This window comes from Colletotrichum jinshuiense, chromosome 7, assembly GCF_051148585.1.
Source record: "Colletotrichum jinshuiense chromosome 7, complete sequence".
In the NCBI taxonomy this organism is placed as follows: Eukaryota; Fungi; Ascomycota; class Sordariomycetes; order Glomerellales; family Glomerellaceae; genus Colletotrichum; species Colletotrichum jinshuiense.
Window position 1 is genome coordinate 2214741 of NC_139314.1, and position 20119 is coordinate 2234859.

The 20119-nt window shown below is 53.1% G+C and overlaps 8 protein-coding genes across 8 annotated transcripts; 4 read left to right on the plus strand and 4 right to left on the minus strand.

The window, feature by feature from the left end:
- Nucleotides 1-211: 211 nt before the first annotated feature.
- EsH8_VII_000573 (Atg4 domain-containing protein) lies at nucleotides 212-1667 on the plus strand (the record flags this gene model as incomplete). Its single annotated transcript, XM_083270706.1, has 2 exons — nucleotides 212-800; nucleotides 853-1667. 2 exons carry the CDS (start codon nucleotides 212-214, stop codon nucleotides 1665-1667), a joined length of 1404 nt encoding a protein of 467 aa, XP_083128263.1.
- Nucleotides 1668-2108: 441 nt separating this feature from the next.
- On the minus strand, nucleotides 2109-4300 carry EsH8_VII_000574 (uncharacterized protein; the record flags this gene model as incomplete). Its single annotated transcript, XM_083270707.1, has 4 exons — nucleotides 2109-2434; nucleotides 2689-3932; nucleotides 3987-3990; nucleotides 4060-4300. The coding sequence occupies 4 exons, from the start codon at nucleotides 4298-4300 to the stop codon at nucleotides 2109-2111; spliced, it is 1815 nt and encodes a 604-aa protein (XP_083128264.1).
- Nucleotides 4301-5221: 921 nt separating this feature from the next.
- EsH8_VII_000575 (uncharacterized protein) lies at nucleotides 5222-9938 on the minus strand (the record flags this gene model as incomplete). Its single annotated transcript, XM_083270708.1, has 3 exons — nucleotides 5222-5886; nucleotides 5940-9675; nucleotides 9726-9938. 3 exons carry the CDS (start codon nucleotides 9936-9938, stop codon nucleotides 5222-5224), a joined length of 4614 nt encoding a protein of 1537 aa, XP_083128265.1.
- A 488-nt stretch (nucleotides 9939-10426) lies between these two features.
- On the plus strand, nucleotides 10427-11186 carry EsH8_VII_000576 (40S ribosomal protein uS17; the record flags this gene model as incomplete). Its single annotated transcript, XM_083270709.1, has 3 exons — nucleotides 10427-10604; nucleotides 10808-11046; nucleotides 11118-11186. 3 exons carry the CDS (start codon nucleotides 10427-10429, stop codon nucleotides 11184-11186), a joined length of 486 nt encoding a protein of 161 aa, XP_083128266.1.
- Nucleotides 11187-11956: 770 nt separating this feature from the next.
- On the plus strand, nucleotides 11957-13016 carry EsH8_VII_000577 (uncharacterized protein; the record flags this gene model as incomplete). The annotated part of the gene is made up of 2 exons (XM_083270710.1): nucleotides 11957-12493; nucleotides 12579-13016. 2 exons carry the CDS (start codon nucleotides 11957-11959, stop codon nucleotides 13014-13016), a joined length of 975 nt encoding a protein of 324 aa, XP_083128267.1.
- Nucleotides 13017-14291: 1275 nt separating this feature from the next.
- Nucleotides 14292-14546, minus strand: EsH8_VII_000578 (uncharacterized protein; the record flags this gene model as incomplete). The annotated part of the gene is made up of 2 exons (XM_083270711.1): nucleotides 14292-14390; nucleotides 14469-14546. 2 exons carry the CDS (start codon nucleotides 14544-14546, stop codon nucleotides 14292-14294), a joined length of 177 nt encoding a protein of 58 aa, XP_083128268.1.
- Nucleotides 14547-15604: 1058 nt separating this feature from the next.
- On the minus strand, nucleotides 15605-17700 carry EsH8_VII_000579 (uncharacterized protein; the record flags this gene model as incomplete). The annotated part of the gene is made up of 5 exons (XM_083270712.1): nucleotides 15605-15844; nucleotides 15901-16071; nucleotides 16121-17546; nucleotides 17601-17640; nucleotides 17694-17700. 5 exons carry the CDS (start codon nucleotides 17698-17700, stop codon nucleotides 15605-15607), a joined length of 1884 nt encoding a protein of 627 aa, XP_083128269.1.
- Nucleotides 17701-18726: 1026 nt separating this feature from the next.
- EsH8_VII_000580 (uncharacterized protein) lies at nucleotides 18727-19874 on the plus strand (the record flags this gene model as incomplete). Its single annotated transcript, XM_083270713.1, has 2 exons — nucleotides 18727-19291; nucleotides 19354-19874. 2 exons carry the CDS (start codon nucleotides 18727-18729, stop codon nucleotides 19872-19874), a joined length of 1086 nt encoding a protein of 361 aa, XP_083128270.1.
- Between the last annotated feature and the right edge of the window lie 245 nt (nucleotides 19875-20119).

Consider the following 20119-nt stretch of genomic DNA (forward strand, 5'->3'; position numbering starts at 1 on the left):
ATCCCGATTGATTCACTTCATCCCGGAAGCTATCGTATATCAAGCCGTTGCTTCCTTCACAGGCCGGGGATTCTCTCAGTCGCAATCAAGTGCAACCTACCCAGAAACTTAAGTCCCCAACGTCATTCCTGGACGACGCTTTGTTCATGCACTCCCTTATCATATCGAGACTCGAGTCGCCGCTTGTTTGGACTCGGCAAACGTCGTCAGAATGAATTGCAGCATTTGTCAAAGGCCGCACAGCGCCCAACGGCTACCCTTCTTGTGTGCCGTTGACGCCCGCAACCACTGCTATGAGGGTCGTTTCAAGAACCTTCAAATGTTGATGGAAAATGAGACTCTCCAGAAGCAAGTCAATGACCTGCTCACCCAAGACACAACGACTGATGCCCCCAATCGGAATATCACTGTCGAATCGTCGGTTTCTAAGCAGAAAACGGCTGAAGACCGGACGGACAAGATCATCGCCCAAGCTGATAAGTTAAAGAACGAAATCGCTGCTGCCAGGAAAGAGATTGCCGATCGCAAAGCTGCCATTTGTCTCCGCAAGTCCGATCTTTCTTCCGCTTCGAGTGGTCTTGCTGCCCGGAGAACCAGACAGCTTGATGAGACCGAGCGCTCCATTTCTGTCACCAAGTACAAGTGGACCCGCAGTGCCGACCAGATGTCGTCAACGAGAGCTTTCCTGTGTATGGAAGCCGCCAAGTTGTACGGCCTGCGCCGCAACAAGAAGGGTTCCTCCTCTCGATACGAATACAAAATTGGTGGAGTTGATGTGATCGATCTTTCATCCATGAATGGTTAGTCTCATGATTTGAAGCTCTTGAAGGATATTCTCACTGACCTTAATAGCTGCATCACCCGAGGTCTTATCTACCTCTCTTGCCAACATTGCGCATATTCTTGCGCTAACATCTCATTATCTCTCGATTCGTCTTCCTGCAGAGATCACGTTGCCCCATCGTGATTATCCGCGCCCCACCATATTCAACCTTGCGTCGTCATATCAGCATGGCGATGTACCCTTTCCTGGTACTACGGTCATTCCCAGCTTTTCTTCAGATGAGCGTGACCGTCAGCCGCATTATATGCCTCGTCCACGGCCACTTTTTGTGGATAAGGCCCTTCCCACCCTGGCCAAAGAAGACCCTGTTACTTACTCGCTCTTCCTTGAAGGTGTAACCCTGCTGGCTTATGATATCGCTTGGGCGTGCAGCACTCAAGGTGTATCCATCGGCGATCGCAGCTCATTCGAGGATGTCTGCCACATGGGCCGGAACTTGTACGCCTTGCTCATCGGCCAACAACTCCACAGCACACAGACAGGGCGCATCTACCCCCCCGCGACTTCATCTCCCGCGGCGAAGCACGACAACCCCGACCATGAAGAGCTTGGAAAGGCTGCGTCCTGGATGGGACGATACTCTCACGGCACGGCCCACGCGTTTCTTGGGAGCGCAGAGGGATCCGAATTTCTTCGCAGCTTCAAACTTCCTGGCCCCCTGAAACTTGCTGATAAGCTCAAGAAAAAACTCATCAGTGAAGTTGCCGTTCCAGAGTGGGAGGTCCTTGAGGATGACGCCTGGGCTGTTGATGATGGTGATGGTCAGGCAAACCGGGCTGCTGGGGGCGGTACAAATGGCTGGACGAAAGTGAAAACCAGATAGAATAAAGAAATCTGACATTTTTTGCTCAAAACAAAAACAATCCCATTGCCTTGCGGTCACGGGTCCTCGTGATAGTGATAGTGATATTTGTGTGTGTGTGTCGGTCTTTTCCCCCCTCTCCCCGCTAGGGGATATTTTTTCATTTTCACTTTTTTGTGTTCTTTTTCTGGGGGGTTCGTACTCTCCTAGCGCACGGGAGGCTTCTTCTTGATTACTGGAATAGGTCCAGATATGTCGAAAACAACTATGCGAGGGGCCATCGGCGAAGGAGTTGGATGGGTGTTGTCATGACATGGCGCAAGAACTGTCTGAAGTTGCGGTGACTCTGCTTGAGTTTGGCTTGAATGAGGAGAGCAATCTTTCGAATCTTCGTCGCTCGGCAAAGCGCAAGGTACTTCCTTTGGCTTCGGAGTTTGCTGAGGCTTTGGCTTTGGCTTCCGTTTAGGGGTCAGTAGAGGGTTGGCAGGCCGCCGCCGCCACAAGAAGACCTTGGGAGATTCTTGACTGACGGTAGTCGGTGAGGGCGACGTGGTGAGTGATGCGGCTTGTAAAGTGGCCGGAGACTGGGACGGCGGCGAGGTGACTGGAACGGCGGGAGAGAGTTTCGGGGATGGAAGTGATGGCAAGACGACTGAGGTAATGCGTGAGCGAACCGGAGACGGAGGCGGGGACAGGGCCGCGGTGATAGATGTCGGAGTGAGCTCGAGGGGCGGCGATGAGATTGCGGGCGCAGGAGTCCGAGGCGACATAGGGGGAGGTCCAAAGGTCTGTGGGGGTGAAGGTAATTCGGCCAAATCTATCGGTGAGAAGGAGTCTTCCATGACGGTTCTTAGAGTCGGGGTTGGCGAGGGAGTGCGGGGAGGAGGCGTCATAGTTTCGTCCTTACTAATAGGTACAGGTGCTGGGAGTGGACAGAGAACAGGAGCCTTGATCTGAGGAGTCATCGGAGCAACCATCGAGAAATCAGTCCCAAACTCCATGTCAATCTCATTGTTGACAGGTCTCTGTGGCTCACACTGACTGACTGAAACCTGGATCGGCTCTTGGGCGGCAACTGGAATCGGACAGGTGACAGGAACCTTAAGCTGAGGAGTAAATGTATCAAAATTGAAGGAATCGGGACCGAACTCCATGTCAATCTCCTTATCGACTGGTTTCTGCGGTTCGACTGGGTAATCCGCTGTCCGAACAAGGTTTTCCGCGGGCACCATCATCTCCACGTCTTCGTCAACCACGGAGGTCTCAGTTTGAAGGGGAGAAGCATCCCAGATATCAATATCCTCGGAGAGAGTAAGTACAGGCGTCGAAGGTCTATAATCGAAGGCTGGGGCCTCTTTCATCTCTTCGTCCTGTGCATATTCCTGACTCTCTTGCTCGACACCATCCATTTCATCAGGAATACCTGAAAGAGAACGTACGGCACCAGCGTCGGCCAGGTTCTGGGACTTGACAGCAACAGAATTAAAGGCAGGCGGAGGTACGAGGCAATTCTCATCTTCCTTGGTGAAGCTGGAGGCAAGGAACGAAGGCGAGGGCATTGGGGAAAGAGAAGGTGAAGGTGACCGAGGGGGCGGCTGAGAAATCAAGGGATTAGGCGAAGCCATCACCTCCTGTTTCTCGAGAACAGCCGCACCACCATCGCTGCCAGGACTCGTTTCATCCTCGGAGTCGGGGTCGGAGTGAGATAGACACCCAAGCTTGAAGTCGTTCTCGTCGAAATCGGTTTCTTCTTTCTCTTGTTCATCTACCTGATTATTCTCGGCGGCCACAGCGGGAGACAGGGCGGCAGCGGCGGGGTTGACGAGAATAGTCGAGAGGAGAACAGGTGAGAGAACAGGTGAGAGAACAGGCGAGAGAAGAGGCGAGAGAAGAGGTGAGGGGAGAGGGGAGGGGAGAGCGGAGATAATAGGCGACGTGATGGGGGAGGGAGCAGGCGACGGGATGGGAGTAGGCGAGGAAGGGTCGACAACAGGAGGTTGGCTAAAATACTGCTGCCTGAGCTGCCAGGACTTGCTCTTCGGGTTGAAAGGACGCGATCTCGGGGGCGGCGGGACCCGCGGTTGACGTGAAGATCGGTGACCAGTCAAGCTTTCGAGATACTGTATGTAATCCTTGAGGTTGTCGACTTCCTCCTTGTGCTTGGCTTCCATACGAGCCATCTCTTCTTTGTGCTCGGCACGTAAGCGCGAGACTTCATCATCCTGGGACTTGACCTCAGGGCTGTTATTGGGGTCGCACACCGCCCGATTCGGTGGCGAGGGGGGCCTGAAATTGTAGTCAGTATATGGAAATAACGAAGGCAGATACAGTCAGACTCACATAACTGGGAAACTGAACGAGAACCCCTCTATCTAAGAGTCGAAGTTCAAGAACAGCATCCCAGGCCAGGTACCGGGAATCCTGGGCTGTATCTTAGGGTCGTGATCGGGCAAGGAAGCCCACGAGTCCCGGAGGACATTGCAAGCAACCTCTCCGAAATAGCAAACACCCATGAAGGCACACGAGCCGACGAGGGAAAAAACCATATAAGCGAAGACGAAAAACAGAACCGGACCGAGGTATCCAAACCACTCGCAAAAGAGGTTGAAGCCCGCCATCCAGACGATGTCGATGGTCTCGATAATATCGGTCATCTTGCAGGATTTCGTGCGTATTTTACGTCAGAAGACGGCGAGAAAGGTAAATAAAGAAGAAGTTGATTGAAAACGACGAAAACAAAACCAAACGCGATAACTCAGCAGAATGGTGGATGAAATTGATGGTAACTCGTGATCGATCAACCTTGGACGAAGAGAAGAAAAGAAAAGATATTTTCTCGAAGCCTGCAGAGTAGAAATAACATAAGAGGCAAGCGGGCGGTGAGGCACGTGACGCTAACTGAAAGAGGGCTTTCGATTGCCCTTTGAGTAAACAGGATGAGGATAAGAATAAGGTGAAGGAACACTGAGAGTATTCAAGGAGTGGGTCTGGCCGGACGGAAGTGGTTGGGGCAGGCAATGTAGACGGGAGATGAAGATGGGGGACGGGGGGCGGAGACAGAGATGAATGGCACACATAACTCCAGATGATGTGCATGATTTGCGAGTCATAAAGATAGAGAAAGAAGACACCTGAATTCCGCTTGTAGGATGAAGTTGATGATGTTTTTAGTGAGGGTTGATTCACCCGAGACTCCCTTTACGTCCCATTTGTACTTACCTGGCAAATTGCTGCCATCAGAATGGTCGTTCGCTCAATAATGTCAAAAAGCCTAGTCCTTTCGCATTCTTCTGAAGTCTATGGGCTGCTTGGCAGAAAGGTTGTTGTCTAATGATCAGAGGTTAAAAGTGCTCCAGGAGTGTCCGAAGCTGATGATAAAAGCCAGCTCTAAGTGTTAATCACATGTTATAATGAGAGTCCAGGTAACGAATGATGTCAATAATTAACGAAGCATAAGGCACGTATTCCGCACTATGCTCTGGGTATCCGCCATAAGCGCCATGAATCCCAAGGTAATGCCTCCCAAAACAATATTCCTCCCTCATCAATCATTGCAAGGCAGAAATCAAAAAGCCCTAACCCTGCTTCCTCCCCCTCGCCAGAAGCTTCTCATGGAGATCAACAACTACATCGCTCCATGAGGGAGTAACCTCATCCTGAGACGAGGTCTTATCTCCCAAGTGGGTCGTCAAGAACTCCGCGATCTTCCCAATGTTGAAATGCTCTCCATAGACAACCTTCGCGTCCGGATGGAGCAAGAACTCGATTCCATCCGGCCTGCTCTCGCCGCGAATCTCGAGGGCAATCTCTACCTTTGTTTCCATTGGGGCAAGCAAGAGGGATGACTTGACAGCAATGGAAGAGTCTGAGATTCTGGAGATGCCCGTTGGAAACGTGATGTTGAGGTGGCGGATTTGGTGGGAGGTGGAATTAGCCCTGTCCCACGCGGCACGAACCATGTGGAGGAGGTCCGCAATTTTAGTGCGGCTCTGCGGTAGTCCGCGGATGTGATCCCGGATGCACTGCAGGAAAAAGTCCTTTTCCGGTGTGGACGGCAAAGGATTATTTTCGCGATTTCCAGCAATATACCACAGATCGATCCGCGAATTTTGCTGGCCGCGCTGGAAGGATGCCATATCGAAGACCAGCTCAATCTCACGCTGGTATGTCATCGAGATGGTGCTTCCAGAAACCCCAGTTACAGCCCATCCATGTTGCTTTTCCAGGGAATCCACTCGGGCTACAGGCATGTTAGTTGTGTGGGGTAAACATATACTGGCGGCTGGCACTTACCTTTGAGCGCACTGATTTCGCCAATCGACCAGCCTCGGCATTCCTCGCGGATCTTCTCTGCCTCCTTGATATCGTCATGACACTGCTGTTTCTCCTGTTTCAATTCTTCAACGCCTCGCTCTGCATCCTCTAGTTGCTGCCGAAGTTCTGCAATGCGCTGGGTCTTCTCTTGGACGTCGTTTTCGACATCAGCCAAGTCAGACCTGGCGGCCTCAAGCTCTTCCGGGTCGCAGTCAGCGAGTTCATCTGCAACAGCCTGCAGATTGTCGTGCTCCTGCTCAAGAGCAGTGAAGCGCGACACAATGGCAGGAAGGACGGAAGAAATGAGCTTTTGCTGCTGGTTTAGAACCTTGTCGTCGGTGGCCATGCCCTCGGCAATCCTGACAAGTCCTTCCTTCAGGCCTTCCTGGAGCTTCATTCGCCATTCGTACCACATGGCCTTGCTCTCGAGGCGAGCATGGGTCTTGCCGTTCTTGAATTGGTTGTCGAGGATGTTCTTGAAGTCAGCTGATGCGGACATGTATTCTCGGAACAGAGGCGGGTTCTCCTCAAAGGTCTCTGATTCGATTTCCCGGACGATCCTGCGGCCTTCAGAAATATACTTCTTAAGTTCGCGGCAGGAGTGTTGGTAGAGCTCAAGCATTGGTACCGTGCAAGCTCCAGCGACGACACAGCGCTCAAGAGACATATCCTCTTCGCCGCCAAGTAAGCCATCCTTGAACATATCCGGAGCCTGAGTGTGTCGTCGTTTCGTGGTTGTCAACTCCATGAAGCGGATAGATGTCATGTTGAGGAAATCTTGCAGGTGAATCCGCTCATCCTGTTCCTCGTTGATGAGCTCATTCTCGTCCCGAACAGGGGATCCGTGAAGGTTCATTGGGTGTGACACTGTGTCTTCCTCGATGTCTCTGAAACGGGCGTGTCCTTTTGGCGACTTCGCCGAGAGTCTGCTCTTCTGCGGCGATTGCGAAAGAGATGGCGTTACCTTTGACGCGGCATCTTCCTCCATGCTCTTCCTAGCCGACCGAGTCAACCTGCGGCCAGTCGTTTCCGCCTTACTGGGCGGCTGTTGCAGTTTGACATTTTTCACCGGACTGCCTTGGTGACCCTTCAGCCTCTTGATGCCGTCACGATCTTCGCGATCGTCCTCGTCATCAAGCTCAGGGGGCCGCTTTCCGAGTAGACCACTTGCGCTCCCGACGTGGAGGCTTTTGCGACCTTGCAGACGTTTCTTCTTTGGGCTCAGACTCTCGATCATCTCCCTTAAGTTCAGTGTCGCGTCTTTGTCGTTCTCACCGCCGTCGACCTCGCGTTCGAGGATTTTCCGGCCGTTCTCTTTGTCTTCCTCTTCCTGACGGTCTTTATCGAGTTCGTCCTCGATAATTTGTGGGTTGCCAAAGGTAACACCACGAACCTTACCGGGCACAAACTCCTGCGCTGCTTCACCAAGCGAGCCTCTCCGGTCTAGGATAGCAGCCACTCGTGGCGAGCCCAGACCGGGTTTGTCTGCACCAATACCGGAGTGTCTCCGGACCTGAGGAGTAAGGACAACGGTAGGCGTCCTTGCACCCGTCATCGGGTCTTGCTGAAAGACATTCAGACGACCAGCGGTCTTCTCAGGTGAAGGGGTAGCAGGTTTTCTGACTGGCGATTTTGGTCGGCCTCGTTTCTTTTGTGATTGCGGCGTCTTTACTGGTGAGCTATCCAGGGGAGTGGAGGCGATAGTGCGAGCCGGGGCCATGGACTTCGGAGGACTAGGCGTTCTCGTTCTGACAGGGGACTCAGAGGCGTTACCCGCGTGCGGCATGCTTTGACGAAGGCCTCTGCCCTGGAAAGGATTCAGCCCGGGGCTGCTGCCAGTATCCGATGCTGAACTCGTGTGTTTCTTGACCGAGGCGGCCAACTTCTTCGCAGGCGACTCAGGTCTAGCAGACATAGACTTGGAGGGCGTATCTGGCTTATCTACTTCTGCCTCCATGAGCTTCTTGGCAGCAATTCGAGACTCTGGGGACTGTTGGCCTCTGATGATGCCTCCTACAGCCATGGTCATGTCCATGCCCGTGGTGGCATCCTCCTGGTCTGACAACTGGGCAAAGGGCACAATGCGACCGAGGCCAACAGTCATATCCGTACCCATGGTGGCTTCATCCTGTTCAGGAGATCGAATAGATGGGGAAAGTATCTTTCCAACGCCAACGGTCACGTCCATTCCCGCTGTTGCTTCTTCATCGTCCGCCAGTTCGTCTTGTGATGGAAGTATCTGGCCAACAGCAACGGTCATGTCCATGCCAACAGTCGCGTCTTCTCCGTGGATAGTCTTGTCTGCTAGAGGAAGGATTTGACCGACACCGACAGTCATGTCCATGTCCATAGTCGCCTCTTCTACGTTAGAGTCCTCCCGAGAAGTCATTGGTCTTTGGCGCTTCTGGTTCAGGTCTCGTTTTATGTGTGATGGCAGCAGACCACCAATGGCACTGGTAAACTCCATTGACATGTCCTCGTTCTCACTCTCGTCGCTGTCGAATAGGTTGCCGCTAGGCTTGGTCTTTTGGATGCCACCAACAGCAGTAGTAAACTCCATGGTTTGATCTTCCGAGTTTGTTTCGACTGGTTGTTGCTGTCTACTGGAAGCCGGTGTCTTGTTGTTCTGGGAGAGGATACCACCTAGCACGCGAGTAATATCCATGGTCATCTCTTCGTCCGGTTCGATATCTTCGGATGGTTTGCTGTTGAAAATACCCCCCACGGCGGCGGTCATATCCATGTCCATGTCCATACCGTCTTCATCACCTTCGTCGTTCTCTGCAGGACGCTTTTGAACGACCGGTGGAAGGGGAGCATTCTCTTGGTCCTCAAATGCCTCGTATTCAGGCTTGCTCTTCTTGATCCAGCCGAAAGAGGGGATCACTTCCTCCTCCTCTGTATCATCATACCCTAGCCTCTGTGTTCCGGCTTGCCGAGCGGCCATTCGAAGGGCCTGGTCCAAGGTATCGTTATCGTCATCCAACGAGGTTGTACGTCCAGACATGATGGAAGCACCCGTGACTTCATGATCGTCGATCGTCATCATTGTGCCGTCGTCATCCGAATCACTGTTGGAATCAGAATCCTCTTCTTCTTCTTCTTCGTCCGGGAGCTCCTCCACGGCATCAGCAGGCTCCGAATCGGAACTGAAACCTGTCGCCATAGTGTCATCTTCGTTGTCGGTGAACTCCATCAAGGGCGCGGTGGAGCTTCTCCTGCGCTTCTTCTGGTGCAGCTCTCTCTGATTGTCTGGAGATTGAGGAACGACTTCCTCCGCCTCTTCCTCTGGTGTTGATGGCCGATTCGTCGGTTCTTCATTTGACTGGCCAGCGGTTGATGATCTGCGACGTTTCGAGTCTGCCGATGCAGCGTTTTCTTGCATGAAATCGATCTCGTGGAACGTATGGAGGGTAGCCTCTGCGGCAAAAGAAACTCTGCGGTTCGCGAGCGACTTGCGCCGGGCATCTCTGCGTTCCCGTTCCGCTCGCTCCTTCGCTGCTGCCTGCTGCTCCTCCTCTGTACGCAGCGCAATCTTGGATCCAGACGATCCGGTGAGATCGGTAGTACTCGTGGTCGTTGGGGTGCTCGAACGCGGCGGGCCAAGGTCGATAAGGTCAGTCGCGCGCTTCCGGTGTGGGGGGATCTCGGGCAGTAGAGGCATCGTGGGCTTCAGGATAGATCGGGGGGGAGGCCGTGAGGGCACAGCCAACGACTGTGAATGTTAGTCTTGCGTAAAAGAGGCCGATCGTAGAGCAAACTCACGGCTCTGCGGTTCCCACTTGCATTTTTGAGCGCGTCCAAGCCCCCAGGGCCAATGCTCTTGCTTCGCGACTTCTTGCGACTCTCAGCAAGAGTGCTACCGACATCGATGGTCGCATTCTCCTTGTCGCCCGTCTTCCTCGACGACGTGGGCGCTCCGATGGATTTGCGTGTCCGTCGCGTCAAGGGAAGGGTCGCATCACCAAATGGAGCCATCTTGAAAGTCGATATTGCCAATGACAGATAGGCTTCGGATGGCAGAGCTAGCTAAGCGTGCACATGTCACCTCTTAAGAGAAACGCGACTGTAGTGGCGTGAATGTCCAAAGTCCCCAAAAGGTGGGTGGTGGTGGGCATGGGTCGTGTTTACTACCTGCCGGACTTCTCATTGGCTCACAAGGAATGATGTCAACAGACGCGCTTTGTTGCTGTGGCATCGGCAGTCAGAGCCTAGGCCGAAAACTCTCCAGCCACAGCGCTGGGGCAGGGTACAAAATTTGCCTGAGGCTTGAACATCTAGTGTGGCTTGTACGCACCCCACAAGCCCCTCGCTAAACTTTTCCATGTCCACAGCCCTAATATTCAGGGCACGATTCGTTCACTCCCTCCGATTTTGCAGCTCCGGTGAAAAGTTGCGGCTGAGCATCAACGACTTCTAACCTCAACAGCACCCACCCGCCCAGTCGACCGCATCACGACGTCAAGATGGCTACCGAGCTGACCGTCCAGTCCGAGAGGGCTTTCCAGAAGCAGAAGGGTATCTTCCTTAACCAGAAGACCAAGGCGAAGTCTGCCCGCCCCGGCAAGAGCGGCCGCAGATGGTACAAGGACGTCGGTCTGGGTTTCCGTACCCCCAAGACTGCCATTGATGGCTCCTACATCGGTACGTTTGCTGCGAGCGAGCACGATTGAATTTGGATATTGCGCGACGGCACCACCTTTCGACGAAATTCGCGATACTCGAGGATCGCAAACAACAACAAAAGTTGGGGACTCGAGGGAAAGAGGAGGATCTACGAGGACGAAACATTGAGCGCGCTTGGATAGTCGCTGGAGAAACGGTTGCTAACGAAGGCTCGTTTCCAGACAAGAAGTGCCCCTTCACCGGCCAGGTCTCTATCCGTGGCCGTATCCTTACCGGCACCGTCGTTTCCACCAAGATGCACCGCACCCTCATCATCCGCAGAGAATACCTCCACTTCATCCCCAAGTACGCCCGTTACGAGAAGCGCCACAAGAACCTCGCCGCCCACGTTTCCCCCGCTTTCCGTGTCGAGGAGGGTGACCAGGTCACCGTTGGCCAGTGCAGACCTCTGAGCAAGACTGTATGTTGCGACAGGATACCACCCTCACGCAGGTTATGTTTGGAGGCATGTTTACTAACATTCGGCTTCAGGTCCGCTTCAACGTCCTGCGTGTCCTTCCCCGTACCGGCAAGGCTGTCAAGTCGTTCAGCAAGTTCTAAATCGGATCATTGGCATTTACGGCGTGACTGCGGTGTGGGGTTCTTCATTACATACCGGATGGGAGGTCATCAGGGAAACTGCATCCACATGATTGTGTGTTATAGATGCAGAATCAAGACCAAAATGAATTCGATCAGCCAAGCTTCGTGGTTGTGAACTAGAGATTCCTCTCTGGCTGTCTGGGCACACGATGGGCTTGTGATTTTTGCGGGAACGGAAAACTGCGATGCGCCTCAGGTCGAATGAACGAAAAAATGATTAGGATTGGCTGGATGTATGTTTGGTTTCCTTCGTGAATTGGTGACATGCTGCTCTACTGGTCTTCTGCAATGACATGTCTTTTTCGCCTTGTCCATTAGATATTTGCTTTGAGACGAAAATATGTTCTGCTCAGACTTTCGGGCTGAGGATCACCCCCATGATATCTGTTCAAGTTGGTATATCGCGAAAATCAGTCACTGGAGGGGCTCTAGCGGGCGGTTCGACCGATTAAAGGAATTGATCCCAGCCAACGATGCTGGGTACGTATGGCCCTACCAACATCCATTTCAATCCTTGCTTGACACCATTGTGTCGAAGACAGTGCGCGAAGTGCCGTGCACGGCTCACCCTTGTCTTTCCAGACATTTGATTGGATCACGAGCGGCCAGCTCGAAATTCTCCAAGAGCTTCAAGTTTGCGACGGCCGAGAATTCCAAGCTTCCCAGACAACCCCCAGAGGAGTCCAAATAGCTCGCTTCTTTTTTCGTCATAGAAGCCACTATTCGCAATGGGGTGGTTCGACGGCTGGTTCGGCGCCAGCGCATCCTCGACCGCGGACCCTCTCAAGTCCCTCGACCCCAAGCTCCGCGAATTCCTCGAGCGCGAATCCCCAGTCAAGATCCAGCAACAGGCCCAGGAAGCCGAGAACAAGGCAGCCCGGTCCGCCGAGGCCGCGGCAACAGCAGCGGCGCAGGCATACGCGCAAGCGCAAGAGCAACAGCATGGCTCGGTAGCAGGAGGCTCTGGCGGGGCAAGGGTGCCGAAGGAGAGTCTGTTCCAGGACGGACGGTACGCGCACCTCTGGAAGACGTACAGGCCCTACTCGGAAATTGAGGCCGAGACGAAGACGGACCACGAGAAGCTCATGGATGTGCTGGACGGGTACAAGCAGCGGAAACACAACATTGGCCGGGCGGCGCTCGAGAACTGCGCGATTCAGCAGGAGGAATGGGTGAACTGCATGAAGAGCGGCGACTGGGAAGACAGGCTGCAGATGTGCAGGCGTCAGGTCCAGAAGTTCGAGAGGTGCTATACGATGCAAACGGTACGGGCATTCTTCCTCTTTTCTTCTTATCTGCCGCTTTTCTTTCGTATTCATCAGAAGCACATGCACTAACATCCCATCGCAGAGATTCCTCAAGGCCCTTGGCTACCAAAGCGTCTACAACAGACCAGCCCATGTGGAAGAAGACATCCAAATGCACGCAGACCAGCTCTACAACCGCATGCTCGAGCAAGAAACGGCCATCGAGGCCGCCAAGAAGGAAGGCCTCCCCGCGCCCAAGTTCGACCTCTCGATACCCACCACGCCCGCGGGTTCCGCCCCCGTCGTGCAACCCAGACCGGACCTGGAGAAGTCATGGCAGGAGAAGCTGGAGCAGCTGCCCGAGACGGAGCGGGCGGCCGAGGAAGCGGCGCTGCGGGCGGACCTCCAAGCCAAGGCCGAGGTGGCCAAGAACGTGCAGAAGCTGTGGGACGAGCAGGAGAAGGAGAAGGAGAAGCGCAAGGCGGAGGGGAAGGATTCCATCATCGACCGCATCGCGGGGTCATTTGGCGGTGGAAAATAGAAGAAGCGCCGCGGCCATGTCTAATGTCTGTGGTCAAAGCCTGTTCTGTCTTAAATGTCCGACTGAGAACAAAGGCTACTCGGGACATATTGTCCGAGGACATTGTATTGTATAGCAGGGAATTGGTAGGGGGAGATCGTTACGATAGCCGCCTCACGCGGCAATAGCGATCGTGTAAGACATTATCCTGTACTTCTAGCAAAGCATCCTTGGATGCGAATCAAAAGCCAATAGATGGCTCAAATCTCCTCCGCTCTTTGCCAATGAAATATTTGTTCAAAATGTGACATGATCAACGTCTGCCTCGACGCCGTCTTTGTTTACACCAGGATCCCAACGAGGATCGGTAGGGTCCGAGTCGGCCCTGCTTAAGGCATTTCGAAAGCGACACTTCATCAATCCCAGACGTACGCGAGAACGGGCGGCACAAGCGACTTGAGAACCCCGTAATTCCCTCGGCAGGGACTGCGTGGCAAAGCAGTGTCGTCCCATCTCATGCATGGAAGCCAAGGATTCAGCTTCCGGCTCAGATGCCATGACGGCTGGGGGCAAGAAAACATGGCTGAGTTCATGCTTCGGCTGGTTTATATTACAGCCAGCGGGATCTGGCCCTCGACCGATGCGAAATAGACTTGGAAAGCGATTGGTTCACGCGCGGCATGACGAAAATGCATACGCACAAGCACACAGTTTCCACGGATGACGAGGCGGCATTCCCGGGAATAGGATCTCTCCTAAAACAACCAGGGGGGGCTATGAATGAATGAGAGAGAAGAGCAGGGTACAATGTGCAGTGACCAACTGCCAGTTGGGGGGTGGTCTCGGCTCCCAGCTCATGCCACTGTTTGCGTTCTGCAGCGCCCTCCCTTCAGCCCTCCCGTTCCGCTTCGCTTCGCCCTGGAAGGAGGGCCAAGCTTTCAGAGCGCGGGTAGATCTCTTGGCAGTCTAGGGGCCGCCGCCACCTCGCATCACCTAAGACTATTGAGTCAACGACATTACATGCAGGTGTCGAAAAGAGAGGCCACCCTTTCATAGTCGGTAACAGTATAATTTATGGTGGTTTTTTTTTTTTTTTGAGTATTCAACTATATAATCAACCCAGAATCAATCCTTGGTGCAAGGTAGATTGCAATCCCAAACGCCTCGGGGGAGAGAAGGTAAGCCATTGGTTGGCGTGGTGGTATCTCTCACTCAGCGCTCCCCCCCTCCTGAAAAAAACCTGATTTCCTTTATCCAAAGTCTCCCCCCTTCCATCAGTCATCAGCAACAGGTCGTTTAGCAGCAAGACTCCTCGCAGCCGCAGAGACCGCAGCAGATCTCGCAGCCGGCCTCCTCGCCACCGCGAAGGCTCATCTCGGGCTGGGGCTCAGCGGCCTATTATAGCACAGGACATGTCAGAAACGTTTCCATATAGAAGTAGGCATCTTTTAGGCTGAAGAAGGGTAAACTCACGGGCTGCTGGGTGACGATGCCGTTGTCGACGGGGACCTCCATGGGGGCCTGCTGCTGGGGAGCCTCGGGAGCGGGCATTTTGATGGATTTGTTTGTATAGAGCTGGGGAGCGGGAAGAGAAGGGAAGGCGAGGTAGCTCGTAGGTGGTATCAAGGATGGCAGTGTGCTTTGGCAGTGGAAGCGTCAGAAGTGAAGCAAGAGGAGCTGTCCCTCCCGCCTTATGTACTCGTCCACCTGACCTTCACAGGCATAAAAGCCAACCCTCCTTCTCACATTAAACCCCCATGCTCAGCTGAAGCGTTCGGTGGCCGAGGACCCCCTAACCTCCTCGACAACCTCAAGACTCACGCCCCCTTTCGCACTGCCTCCACTGCCCCAGGATCAACAGGCACCCTTCATCGGATGTAAAACGGCAACTATACTACACTATACACCAATCAAGAGTCACTACAAACCAGTCCAAACCCAGTTTTCTTGTGGCTTATTGTCGCTCGCCGGGTTGTTGACCAGTCAGGGTGAAGGGGACGGGGGCGTGTAGGGCAGGAACTTTGATGATGGATCCAAGTGCCGTACTTCCGTGATGGAATGTCATGACACGGGCGGAAGCAGGGTCAGCAGCACGCGCGGTGGAAGTTGCCGGGTCACCGCCACATACGGAGAGTGGGAACACACGGGCACCACCACACACGGCCACCCCGACTCAGGGAACCCGAGGGAAAAGAAAGCTCCTCTAATAAGGCTGGTGACGTCAAACGGGGATGAGCGAACAAGATAAAAATAGTGACAACTTGGGGCTTTGGGAGGCATAAAATTCCATATCAACTTCGGCCACAGTTGGCTCTAGTATCGCTGGAAATTTATTGTGTTGTAGTCAGGCGACATTTCCCTCTTCTGGGGCACAGGATATTGTAACGGGGAATAAACTTTGCACCGTTGGCGCAAGGAGGAGACTTAGGCCAAAAAGTCATAGTCATCAATTGAACAAGCCGAATGCCGAATTTTCTGGGTATCCCCGGCAAAGGCCGCCCGTCACCCAAATCAGGCACGAGCAATTGTACATGAACACCAACCTATCGTGAACATTAGACATGAAGCGGGCGAGGCTCAGTCACAAAATTCCCACCTCATGAGTTTCCCTATCGGCTTTCTAGAGCCACAGCGGCTCGTTCAAGGAACGCATTGAAGTCCTTGATCTGTTTCAGCGTCCCTCCTGTACCGCTCTGCGTACATGCCTGGTCTGTAATTCGGGATATCAAAATCTCGAGATTGGCCAATTCTGCCGTCTTTTTATCGGCTGGGGCTAACTCGGGTGCCGCACGACCGCGCTCCACGGCCAAGTCGATGTCATGCATCTGTGAGGACAAGCTCAATTGCTTCTGCGAACACGGGTCAGGGCTGTAAGGCTGAGTTAAAGTGTTGCAAGGGGACTTACCAGTGTGTCCTCTGTCGCCTTCTCGTGCTTAATTCTGACGGCATCCTTTCGGAGAGCCACTTGGTCTCTTTCGGCTCGAATGCGCATTATCTCGTCCCGCAGAATGATCCTCTCCTTTTGGACGCTGCGTACTCGCTTGCGCAAGCTGTGGAGCGCGTCGAGGAGAATAGTCTAGATTGAGTCAGCAGGGGGTAATCCAGACTGGAACATTAACACCCACATGCTGGAGAAGTCGGCTTCTCAGCTCCTCCTGATAAGCCTCCAAGGCCCGGAGCTGAACCCGGTATTCCTTCTTGGTAGATGCATCTTGGGCGTTTCGCACACCCTCCTTTAGGGTGTCCAAGCTGGTCCCAATGATCTCGTCGCACATTTGGGTCAACACATCAACCGTGTTTACTCCACCACGTCCCGTAAACGGGATATCCAAAGCAAGCACATCGATATCATTATCGTCCCCTTCAGCGAGTTGAGCCCCTTTGGTGAACCTCTGTACGGGAATAGAAACTCTCTCCTCGACTTCAGCATTGTCTGAACCTCGCTTCTTTCTGCGCTTCGGGGCAGCTTTTGGTGAGCTATCCTTAGCTTTAGGAGCTGCCTTGGGCCGTCCTTGCTTCTGTTTCGCTGGGCTCTTTTGTGACTGTTTCCTTCGCCTTTTTGATAATGGCTCTTCTCGGTCCTCGTCCACAACGGTAGAGTCTGGTTCGGGAGATGATCTTCTCGGGCTCCTACGGGGCCGTTTTCGCCCTAGCCTCTGAGCCGCCTCGTTCGCATCCACCTCCTCAGCCAAGCTTTCGTCGTGATCTCGCTCTTCCACAATCGACTCCGGCTCTGGTTCTGGTTCCAAACCAAGCTGGGTCGTCGCTGGCTCCAACTCTGTTTCAGCCTCTGGCACTGTCGATTCGTCTAGTTCTGTGTCGTGACGGTATGAAAGCTCGGGAGATTCCTGTCTGGCAATAGACGTTGTCGTTCGGTCCGGCGAAGGTTCATCCAGATCTTCAACCGCAGAAATGCCAGAGTTTCGACTCCCGTGAGAGCTGAGCGTCGACCTGTGTGTACTGGTTGTATTCCTCCGAACTTTGCGTTCTAGAGGAGATGATATTGGTACGGTCTCGGTCTCATTTTCGCCATCGGGTGAAAACGCTTGCTGTAGCCTGGCACTAGACGCGACGGCACTGCTGGTCATGATCGTGCGCCTCCGACCGCTGCCGGGCGCATCTACAGGGCTTTCCTCCACCTCAGTATTCTCCGACGCGACCCTTCTTGATACTGGCGAGATAGGCGGTGCAGGTATGGGCGGTCTTGATGGCGGTAGAGATTCGGCCGACCCCGGGTCATGTTCTTCAACGGCATTCGGGCTTGTCGTGGGTTGCTCGTCTGCAGGTTGTGCGAACTCGGTCGATGACCCTTCTTGAAGTTCGTAAGGGTCGGGTCTGCCCAGAGATTGCTTGGAATTCTGGTTCACATTATTTGCCGCGGGTACGGCTGGTCGCGCCGAGTCGCTTTCTAACTTGCGCCTCTTGGCAGACGTATTCGGGGTGGGTGTTGTCCGGGGCGGCGGCCTCTCTGGGCTGTTCTCGGGCTCAATCTCGGTCGTGAGATCGTCTCCAAAGTCCAATTGGAAGGAAACATCCTCAACCTGGCCATATCTTTCAAGTTTTAGTCATACGACCTAGAGATTAAGAGGGCCTGGGGAAACTCACCCAGCACCTCGTATGCGCTGTTGCATGCGCTCCGCCCGAGCTGTTGCACGTTAGTATCTGTTTTGGCGGGGTGGCGCACGAGTGAGGCCTTACTGGTCATGGTCGCGGCCTGTGAAGGTGTCGTTAGGGTGATAGTGCCCCCAGTCAACTATAAATGCCGGATCATTGAGGTCGAGTTTGATGTCGAATTAGGACTGTTATGATTCCGCTGCAAACTTCAAGCCGACAGCAACCTCCAGATCAGGTCGGGGAGGGGCGCGTACTTTGAACCGGACGTGACGCGCGCCTCTCTTTGCACTACAAGAGGATCCTTGTAATGGCCCGTGCGCTTTCGACTTTCTAGCAACGAACGGGGGCTCCACTTGGAACCTGCATCAGCTAGCGCCCTCGAGTTAAAGTGATTTTGTGTGACAATAGGTAATCAACGATCATGAATAACGGTCCCGATGGACAGAATCGAGAGTTTGCCGTTCTAGAATAGGCATATTTAAACTTTATTGAAAGAGAGCCCAACGCTTGGGACGGCTACTTACATTGAGTTTCTATCCCACAGCTGCAACCCACTGTGATCATTCCCCAGCAACCAGGCACTGTGGCCAAGCTCGCATCTCATGGTCGTAGGCAACACTCCTGCCAGGGTGGGTGACCGGAGCGTCCAGTTCCACCTTGACCTTCAATCTCAGATCATAGCCGTCTGACATTTCATGAAAGCGCCAGCTATAGAATTAGAAACCGCGAGCTACAAATGGTCGGCGCACCACAGGAACCAACAAAAAGGCGTCCATAAATCGTGCCATTCTCGGGGGGAGGGAAGACTTTCTTACCTTCCCTATGGCAAGCTGCCTTTGTTGATATCAAAATCGCTTTGTAACTATCCTCGCCTTTGCCATCACCCTAACTTCCCTCTCCTCTCCTCAGCTTATGGATTGAACCCCCCCCCGTAACACCTTCTCTGACACCCTACCGCTTTCAGCCTCTGACTCCCTTCAATACCAAGACTACTCTAATGCCAGGTTCTCTACCTCAGACGCCTTACTTCCTTCCTGACCACGCCAACTTATTTCATATTCATCCCACTTGAGCCGGCATAACCCTAAATCAAAGGACATATTTCTTCCCAACCGCCATGTCGGAAGCCGTCATGGCAGATGAGGTCACCATAGAGCTACATCCAGACTGGGATGCAGCTCTTGTGGTCATTAAAGACAACACTCGGAAGAAGTTTCTCGTTTCGTCTCAAGTTTTAACGATCGCTTCCGCATACTTCAAGGCTCTCTTCACGTCCGGCTTCGAGGAAGGCACTAAGACCCAGAGTGGATCGCGTCCCGAGATCAGCCTGCAAGATGACAGTACAGAAGCTATGGAGGTCATTCTGTCCATCCTGCACTACAAATTTCTCGACGAATGGAACACCCTGAGTGCCAAGAGTCTGGCAACCATCGCGGTGCACAGCGACAAATACTGCTGCACTGCGTCCCTCAGCCCATGGGTAGACAGATGGCTCGCCAATTTCCAGCACACTATCGAGCGTCGTGATGTTGGCTATCTTTTGCTAGCAACTTCTGCCCTTGAAGAGGCCCCATCATTTCAGAGAGTATCAAGATTGGCAGTTCTAAGCCTTCCTCTCAACTTCAACTTCAACTTGTGGCACGCAGATGACACCTTGGCCGCCTTGCCCGAAGAAGTCACTGGTAAGTAGATTACAACAATAGAAAGTGTCTACGTACAACTCAAAAGCTGACCATTCTGTTAGAGTACATAAGTCGCAAGATGAAGCAAGTTTCAAAACGCCTTTACTCCCTATTGCAAGAAACTGTCATCGCTTTGGTACAGAATCAATCAGATATCGGCAGGATGCACAGCTCTCGCTGCTGTAAATGTCTTCTCGTTTATGAGCGGCATCGAGCCTTGCATTGCCCGCAGTGTCTTCCTCGCGACGGAGAGGAGCCTGGCGCAGGTGACTTTCCAGTCTTTTGTTGCTCGGAGACACGCGTGGCAGAGTGCACACTCATCTTGACTAAACACGCGCTTTATCCGAACGAAAAGGCATGGCGGATGTGTACCATCTCCGAGATTGCTCAGAGATTCAATATGGTACACATGACGCGCACCCATAAGTGTGATTTTGACCAACACTGCCCTTTGAAGAAACGTCTGCGCAGCCTGGAGGAGGCGGTAGCAAACACAATCGATGGTGTATTAGGCATGAAGTTAGGGACTATGACTGCGGATGATTCTACAACTAAGTCTGAAGCTGAAACCAGTCAGGGGTAATATAGCCAAGCTATGGTTGGAGCAAGGATACTGGCGTTTGGGTTGCGCTTTTCTAAAAAGCATACAGCAGCTAATGGGCCGCCGCGCCATTTTAGACCTAATATCACAGCGGCAATTTAAAAAAAGAAGCAGATAGAATTTCAAACAATACAATCCTAAAGCTTTTACGGTATTCATGTGTCTAGATATGTGTCTTTGGAACAAGGTTGAGGGTAACCTAGTGGGTTGTGAAATGGAGCATCGAT